The following is a 9,916-nucleotide window of genomic DNA, read 5'->3' as shown; positions in this document are numbered from 1 at the left end:
TCCCTAATTTACTAATAGTAACATACACATACGAATGATTAATGGAATAATTGCTTTCGGCAAAATTTAACGTCTAATGCCAAGAAAGTCAATGATAGTAATTTTCAGTCCACGTGTCAAGTAACGTACTCGTCACAAGATTTTTATATGTTCATATCATTACTTAACTAGATTCTTTTCAAACCTCCAAAACTAAAACTCTTCCCTATTATTATAACTTAACTAGATTTTACGTTGAAAGATATCCTCTATAAATTCACGGGATCTTCTACTTTATTATTAACAGCAATACAATTTTATCTGGGTGATGAAGATATGTAAACTCAGTTTCCGGGACATGAGGAATTCAGCCCATTTTATTTCATCTCTGCTGTTTATCCTCTTCTTTTGCACGGACTTGGCTTTTTTCGGTGAGGATCTTTCTATATATTTTCATTTCATAGATTTTAATAAATATATTCTTAGTGTCTTTTGTTTCTGAATTCAATTGGGTGTATCAACATTTCGGATTACAATCTATGATCCGTGTTTTGTTGAAAATTTTTCTGTTATTCCATTCTATCTTTTTTTTATTTCTTGAAAACTAAAATTTACTGCAATATTATATGATTTTATAGATTCACATTTTCTCAATAGAATTACATACAATCTTAATATCCAGAAATCAATGATAATATCCAGAAATCAAGGCCCTAGATCTGAGTTTTCAGCTTTTTTTATTCTAGTTGAATAAAAAAAACATTATTATTTTTTTAAGTATGATTAAGCTTTTATATATATAATAAGTAGAATATTAACTATGAATAGTTATATTAATTAAGTTGATAATGTTAAATAATGTAGTTGCAATCATAGTAATATAGAGATAAATAAATATAGGTCATAGTATGCATTTCTGTATATTTATTTATAATGTCAGTGTCTTGGTTTGATTGTTTTTTTAATCAAAAACAATTATAAAATTATAGAGTTATTTTATGAAATTATTGTATTTGTGTCTATGATTATTTTTTTCTTATAAAAATTATAATTAAGATAATATTTTATATTATATTTAAAGATAAGATATAAATCTACAATAGATAACAAATAGGATAATATAATCAAATATTTATATCGATTTATACTCTTATTTAACTTACATTTTATATTAAATAAATCTATATCAGGTTATGTCATACTGTATGTCATAGTTTTATAGGCTAGCATTATAAATAGATATAGATAAATGCATACTCATAATTCAATCCATTTAAAAATAATACTACCATATTTATATATCTATATGTAAAACTTGTTTACTAGTATATTTATCTTAGATAAATTTATAAAAATAAATAAATTATAACCTCTAAAAAAATTATCAAATAATTAAGCCTAACACTTTAAGATGTGTATTTAAAATATCTCTACTACTTTTTAAAAAGTTAAAAATAATTTAATTATAATTGTTATCACTATAAAAAAATTAAATATTTAAATTAATTTTATAACTTAAAATATAAATATTTTTCAAATAAAATCTGATTTTTATCTTTGATATTTTTTTCAATTAGAATAGTATTGAAATGTGTGATTTAATAAATATCAATAATTTCCTCTTCTAAATATAATCTAAATATAATGAATGATAAATAGACTATTCATATTCTTATGAATTATTTATGAACTATACATTAAAAAAATTAATAAAAAATTATATAATTAAATTTAAATAAACCATAAATTTTTTTTTATATTAAAATGTTTAATTTTTGTTATTTGTTCATTATTCTTGTCCATTCTTATTACAGGTGCAGAAGCCATAGGAGTATGCTATGGAAGAGTGGGTGACAATTTACCATCTCCAGTGGAAGTGGCAGCCATGTACACTTCCCACAGAATTGGCAAAATGAGAATATATGATGCTGATCAGGAGACTCTCCATGCATTCCAAAACACAGGCATACAAGTAACAGTAGGAGTCCCCAATGAGAATCTCCCCTCCATTGCATCCAGCCAAGACACAGCAAACCAGTGGGTTGCAGACAACATTCAACCCCATTACCCCACAATCCAGTTCAAATACATTTCAGTGGGCAATGAGATACTCCCTGATACACCCTTCACAGCCAATCTCTTTCCTGCCATGAAAAACATTTACACTGCACTCCAATCACTGGATCTCCAGAACCAAATCAAGGTCTCTACAACAATGCCCATGTCTGTACTCAGCAATTCTTATCCTCCCTCTGCAGGAACATTCAGCCCTAATATCATCCCAATCATGAGGCCCATCTTGAACTTCCTTTCACAGACAAAATCCCCCTTCATGGCAGATGTATACCCCTATTTTGCCTACATCTCTGATCCCAAAGACATTTCTCTGGCTTATGCCTTGTTCCAAATGAAGACCCCCAATGAAGTGGGGTACAAGAACTTGTTTGATGCAAGTGTAGATGCCCTCATTTATGCCATGGAAGCCTTGGGGCATTCAGATATTCCCATTGTTATTGCTGAAAGTGGGTGGCCTTCTAATGGGAATCCTAATGGTGGTGCAAATATATCCAATGCCCAGATTTACAACAATAACTTTATCAAGCATGTTTTGTGTGGGCAGGGGACTCCCAAGAGGCCTAACCAGACCATTGAGGCCTTTGTGTTTGCCATGTTTAATGAAGATTTGAAGCCTGGAGACATTACTGAGAAGCATTTTGGACTCTTTCAGCCTACTAAAGCACAAGTTTACCCTGTGAATTTTACAGGTTAAGATATGCTGGAATGCAATTTTTCCTATATATTTTAGGAGTGTTGTTAGTTGTCTAGTATGTGAGCGTCATAGTTTATGACTTGTTTGACTGGTTAAAGTCAGTGTTCCCAATAATTATCATACAAAGTTCTATCATACACTATTGTAACCTCTGTTTAATAGCATGCAAGATAACATTATATTGCCAATAAAGTAGCCAGCTAATTCCTTGAATTTGACAGAGGATTTCTTTGAATATAAAATCAAAGATATGATTGCATATTAACAGAGATTAATATGATATAATCTGATGAGTTTTGGAGGTCTGAAAAGAATGTGGGTATTGAACATATTTCTTGTGATGAGCACGTTACCTACACATCATATGCGTATTGCGTTAACTTTTGTGGCACTCCACGTTAAAATTTGCTGTAAGCAATTACTCCACTTGTTATAGAAATGGAGATTTAAAACCAAATTTTTAACAGAATAATAGAGATTCAATTGTGACCAGAATAGTTGGAGTTTGACCCAATGTTTTTGTATTTTTATAAATCTTTTTTATTATTGTGTGTTTTTTAATATTGGTAAGGTAATCTTTATTAGGTTTGCGAGAATAGAATGATTCGTGTAGAAGTGAGAAGTACATATTTGGTGTTTGATTTTGTTCTAGCTTTGTTCTTTATGTAAGAATTTAGTACTTAATTTTAATATTTATGTGTAATTGTTGATATTTATATTGTAATTAAATTGCATTTAAGCTTATATTCTCTAGTAATCTAGATTCAATCCTTAATCTTTTGTTGTCCATTCTCAAGTTGAGGTATTTTGGACAACTTTGATCTTTGATTGAGATTGCAAAAAATCTTTGATCTCTAATATCAAAACCTAATGAAGTTATATCAACTAAATGACTCTATATTGCCTCCCAAATAAATATATGACCTCTACCAATAAATAATAAAGAAAAAGCAACTCTCTCCCACTTTTTAAAATCTTATTATGATTCCAAATTATGCATGCTATTGACCTAGAGTTATGAACTGGTGAGGTCACAAATAAGGGACCTTATCCCCAATATAAACATCCAACAATAACACCCCAATAGAGTTTCAACCTTGATGACAAGAGCAACACCACAACTTAACCATCACGCCATTGCCAATGTCAGCATTTTTGATATATTTTAAGAGTTTAGACCCCTTAAAAAATATTTATAAGCTAATTAAAATAGAATTCTTTTTTTTTTAAGTTGAGTAGGAACAAGGGGTAGAAATATTGGTTATGACAAAATGATTATTTATATTTTTCTATGGCATTCTCTTATACAAGTTAGAACTCTCTTGGGAATTCTACAATATTGTCTAACATTCTTCTTCATCCTAAAACACATTGGAGCTCTCCAATATCTTATATCACCCACTTGGCCTTGTGAGTGCATCCTCTAGTGACATTATGAGGCCTACTTTTGTATTATTTATTCCTCCCTTTGTTTATTGTTTCCTCTTAGCATTATGGAGTTGTCACCTCGTTCATCTCTCACCATACAAATTAAGGTATTTCTCCTCATAGACTAGGGATAATGCTTATAGGTTTAATTTAACATTATTGTTCATAGTCCTAGAGATACATAGGATAATTAAACACACTGTCTCATTCCATATCTCTATTATATTACCCATGGGATTTGAAAGACCAAAATAGGAGCTTGACCATTCTTTGCAAACTCCCAAGTAGTCCCAACAATAGGTACAAGTTTTGTTAGAGCTCTTCTCCCACAAAATTTCCATTACCTCTTTCCCTTTCTTGTGTATTTTGTTCCTTTGTTTTCTCTAGTTTAGACAACTTTTAATTATTTTTTTGTATTTTAGTACCTCCTAGTTTGTTTCTCTTATTTCCATCTTATTTCCATTGTTTCTTGTTGTGGCAAGTAAGTTCAAAATATATGGATAAAGATTTAAATTGTGTACCTTTTTTCTAATGAGATTACCATACATAATTGGGATAGCTTGTGAATTGCACGAGAGCTTCACTTAGTGAGCCTGGGTTATAGTACGTGCGTTCATGGCATATTAAATAATCCCCCTCTTTTCAAAAAATATTGCCCTAAACGCCTTTTTTGTCACCCCCTCCCAATACACAACCCAAAATAAAAACCCCACAATTTTTACTAGATATTGTATTTTTTCATAGCCTGAATTAAAAACCCTGCTATTTCACCAAATAGGCAATGTATTGTTTTAGATTTTTAGGATATTGAACCCCCCAATATGAATGCACATGATATAATATTGCCTAGCTAGTGAAGCCCCTATGGTGAATTGCAAAAAACATTGTACGACACAATAGCATATGGGTTAATAAGCCTCACAAATGGTCTATTTGGAACATCTTGAAGAGTTTGGTTTTTCATTATTGTTAGTAAAATTTTAATGATCATCTTTCTTACAACCTATCTTAATCAATGTAGATGATATATGTTCAGTTATGCTTCAAATAATACAACTATTTTAACACACAATTTCTCCCCTACATTTTTGTTGAACTTGCAATTTTAATACAAATTTATTCCATCAAATTCATCTGCACCTTTCTTTATTTTCTCATTCTAATTTTCAACATGAGCATAAATTGTTCTTTCTTAAATCACTTTTTAGCTTTGTTTGAAAAGTTCATGATAGTGATACTTTGTTCCATGCATGTGATAGTAACTTAGATCTTCTTATGTTGCTCTATTCTCTCTCTCTCTCTCTCTCTCTCTCTCTCTCTCTCTCTCTCTCTCTCTCTCTCTCTCTCTCTCTCTCTCTCTCTCTCTCTCTCTCTCTCTCTCTCTCTCATGTTGACTCTCATCCTACAATGAATGGTGAGTGAAGGCATATTGAACATACTCTTAACTTCTTCTAGACCTTACCTTGTTAATGTAAAAACTCTTATATCCAACTGTTGCATTATGAATCAGCGTAAATTCCACTCACTCTATTAATGCTCAATAATTACACCAACATTCAGGATACAAATTCCCTCATTCCTAAAATCATTGTGTATGGTGAACATGACTCACCCTAGCCTTATCTTCCTTTAATCATTGTTTAGGGTATCCTTGATAGCCTGCAACCTTCTAATTTCTATACTTGCATTTATTAGTCTATAACATGAAATATACCTATGGCTATTGTATTCTATAAAATATCCCATATATATAACACTCATCTACATAGATAGGTTAAGCTTGGTCTTGCCTATCTTTCTCCACTAGCTCCTATTATTCCATTAGCTCCTATCTTCTCATTAAAAACACCAAAGAGTATGATCTTGTTGGGAAACTTTAGGATAACCAAAATAATATCTCTCTTCGGTATTTGATTCAAACTTAACCTTCCTATTATAATATTATTTAGAAGGTCTTACAAAATATTCTTATTTCCTCTTTTTCTAAAACAACTAAAGTATTCATGTTCTCATTAATTGCATATATTATAATACAAAAAAAATACCCACTTTCCAATTTATCATAAAAGATTTAAAAATTTCCTTTTTTTTTACAATGCAATGAAAGAAACAGTGCAAAGAAAGAAAGAAAACTTAATATCTAAGCAATGAAGCGTGTGATTAACTAAGTGCACAAGAATATGAACTAACCAATGCAATTAATGAAAGTGCATAAGCTATATGTTTCATAAATGATTGCAAATATGAATGTTTAAGTGCATACAAATCAAATATGAAAATGAAAATCATAAGTAGTGCAAATGTGAGAAAAGTCGGGTTCACCAAAATTTAAGGTATGAAAACGAAACTAGGTAGAACATGAGACCAAGATCCACTCTCATACCAACATTGGAATATGAAATCACCTAGAGGAGTGATCGTATTTGACTAGCTCTTGTAAAAGAGATTCAAATGACACTTCTAGGGTTTATATTCCTTAGTTGCTATGGAAACTAAAAGACTAATGGAGATATGTTGAAGTGATGCAAAAACTATGGCTACGGTACAAAGAAAGTAAACGCTTAAGTTGTTGTAAATAACTAATAGATAATTTAAAATGTTGTAATAGACACATAACTAAGCAAGAAATTCGATTGTGCACCTATGACTGCAATCTAATGCTAATCTGGTAGGACCAGGGCGCTAGAACACCTTGTTCTTCTGAGGTTGAGTTTTTGTCAAAAGATTCAAATCGTGAGACTGTCTAACTACCACCACTACAAACTAATGTAGAATTTTGAGGACCAAGGTGCTAGGCACCTTGGTCTTGGGACACGGGTGCCCCACCACCTTGGCCCCTGAAAACCAAGTTCAAATTCTAAGGATGGGTTTGTACCAACTTCCTAATGCTTTTCAAGGTCTTCCAGCTCTATCGAGCACCTGCAACTACACACAAGAGGAAAGAAAAGGGGTTGTGGATAGGGTTTTACCTTAGGTCAAACCCTAGGTTTGGATTTAACCCTATAATTAAATTGAAATCAAATTGGAAAGATTGTTTTTTTAGGGAAAGGCTAGATCTGGAATTGAAATACTTGAATCTAGATAATTATACCTCCAATAGGTGATGTAATGTTGTTAGGATAAGTCCTCTATGTGTTGATGTAATAAAATGATAAATCTTATAAAATCCATCATGAAATCATAGATCAAACATAAATGGAAGATGCCTTGATGTAGTTTGTTGCTCCTTGAATCAGATCTGCTCTTGAGGAAGAAGAATTGCTCTTGAATTGGATGATAATATTGGCATAAGATAAGATGATGAAAATGAATTGAAAGGGATGCATTATAGGGATTTCATAATTAAAATTACCTTTAGATCAACTTAGATTTGTGATTTATTTACACATAGGAGAATTTAAATTAGATAGGACCACCAAATTATCCTCCAAAGTTTTTAGGGAAAAAGTGCAGAACCAAGGTGGTAGGTTACCCTGGTCCCGAAAACATTTTGCCAACTTTCGAGGAATGCAAGATAATAGGGTTCTAATGCTGGTTCCAACTTAGTGGCTCAAACCATAATGTATAGATATACCTAGAATATGATTTGGAAGTTGAAATTGGGGTAGGATTAGGATTAAATCAAGATGAAATAATAAAAAGGGGCACACCTAAGATCAAGGGCCCAATTTATGGAATGTGAATTAAATAAAAAGGCTTTAGGTTTAATTAATTTGTTAATTAAATGCCTAAGGAAGTCCTCTAATTCCTAGAGGAAAGGGAAATACTAAAATAGGTGCTAGGAGAGCATGAAATTGGACACACTAATAAAGGTGTACAATTTATGATGCTACAAGATGCCCTCATGTATGACATGGAAGATTTGGGCCATTTAGACATTCTCTTTATTATTGTTGAAAGTGGGTGGCCTTCTGATGGGAATTCTAATGGAGGTGCAAATATATCGAATGCCCAGATTCATAACAATAACTTTATCAAGCATGTTTTGTCAAGGTAGGGGACTCCCAAGAGGCCTTTGTGTTTGCCATGTTTAATGAAGATTTGAAGCCTAGAAATATTATAGAGAAGCATTTTGGGCTCTTTTAGCCTACTAAAGCACAAGTATACCCTATGAATTTTACAGGTTAAGATATGATGGAATGCAATTTTTCCTATATATTTTATAAATTTTGTGAGCTATCTAATATGTGTGCATCATAGTTTATGACTTGTATGACAAGTTAAAGTCATGATTCTAATAAAAGTGTATTAAGTTACGAAAAATAGAAATGAAAATGGATCTTTTTATAGAACTCAATATAATTAGTTTGAATTTGTTGACTTCCCCCACACCATTCTCTATAATTCCTTAGTACTTCTCTCTTTTAGGCATTATAGACATATTTTAGATTCAATAAAATCTTTTACACTTCTCCCTTATGCTTACTTTCCAAACAATGTGGATATCCTTTGCAATTGGAGTGTATAGGTACATTTTAAATTTAAATTTGAATTGAATAAAAAAATAATTATATGTTCTTAATTCTAGATATTTGGCATTTATATATAATAATAAGATATGCATAATTAAAATGAGTATTGGTGAGAATATATCAAGTTTCTAGGTATCTAACAATTAGTATAATTATTTTTAATATATTAATATTGAAAAATGTTAAAAGATAATTATAATATCAAAAAGAAAAACATAGTTTCTTTAGGTTTGAGGAAGGAAACATATATAATGTTAAACATGTATATCATAAATTTGTTATTTTTCCATCTCTTGACACTCTCTCTCATCCTAATGATGGATCACAGAGTGTGATCCGAAACATTGATGCAAAAAAGATAGACACGGTCAAATCCAAAAGCAACTTAATGATTCGATTATGGATTGTGGAAATTTGATAAAATTAATTGATATATATTGTTTTTCGAATTCAAATGTGATTCAAGTTCTTCATGAGGGCTATCTTTTGGCCATGAATGAATGCCACAAAATAATAAGATTAGGTGTCTAGAGGCATTTTTGTACATAGTTGAAGAAGATTTCTCTTAGCTCTAGAGAATGTATTTAATTGAATTTGTAGAGAATGTATCTAATTGAATTTGTAGAATATATCATAGAATTTTTTATTTTAATAGAGAGCTCATTGAAACAAAATAGATGAGAAAATATCTTGTAATGCTAGATATGACAACAAGTATCTATTGCACAATTGGTAAATATATAAGTTTGTGAAATAGGAGCAAAAATATTTTATCCAATTTTGTGTAAGGTTGTCTAACATGTATTCTAGGGTGGTCAAATGATGTATGTCAAAGTTTAAGAGGGTTGGTTGGGTGAGAGATTTGTGTGAAGGCTAGAGAAGATATTATTTTGTATAAATCCTCCTTACAGTCTAGATGTCTCCATGACTAATTAAAAATTTTAGGAGATAATAACATACATCTATAGGTTTACATTTGTTCAATACACATCTTTTTTTATCAATTGACTATTGTAATATTTGTGAAAACCTTTGCAATATGATATTAACAATAACATAATATGAGATTTATTTGAGTAGTTATGGATGATTAACAATGTTTAGTTATGTAAAGTTTCTCCAATCTTTGAATCACATATGAGTACAATTGCAATTGGATCAATAAGATTATATACATATTTCTAGTTCATTGTTTTGAATTCATATAAATGTTTTTCCTCCTTTTTGAGTTCTTGACTATTTTTGTCAATGAAATAGGCACTCGTCA

General features: G+C 30.8%; 1 protein-coding gene across 1 annotated transcript; it reads left to right on the top strand.

Annotated features, from left to right (window-relative positions):
- Positions 1 to 270: 270 nt before the first annotated feature.
- LOC131038640 (glucan endo-1,3-beta-glucosidase, acidic) lies at positions 271 to 2,962 on the top strand. Its single transcript, XM_057971130.2, has 2 exons — positions 271 to 410; positions 1,794 to 2,962. Exons 1-2 carry the CDS (start codon positions 308 to 310, stop codon positions 2,747 to 2,749), a joined length of 1,059 nt encoding a protein of 352 aa, XP_057827113.1. The 5' UTR covers positions 271 to 307; the 3' UTR covers positions 2,750 to 2,962.
- The last annotated feature ends 6,954 nt before the right edge of the window (positions 2,963 to 9,916 follow it).

The sequence above is a fragment of the Cryptomeria japonica genome, chromosome 9 (genome assembly GCF_030272615.1).
Source record: "Cryptomeria japonica chromosome 9, Sugi_1.0, whole genome shotgun sequence".
NCBI lineage: Eukaryota > Viridiplantae > Streptophyta > Pinopsida > Cupressales > Cupressaceae > Cryptomeria > Cryptomeria japonica.
The sequence above is the reverse complement of the archived record's forward strand: the minus strand, read 5'-3'. Positions and strand labels throughout refer to the sequence as shown.

Coding starts and splice junctions, on each gene's coding strand:
- LOC131038640 (XM_057971130.2), top strand. CDS start 308: ATGAAGATATGTAAACTCAGTTTCCGGGACATGAGGAATTCAGCCCAT. Junction 411..1,793: donor CACGGACTTGGCTTTTTTCG/GTGAGGATCTTT, acceptor TTCTTATTACAG/GTGCAGAAGCCATAGGAGTA.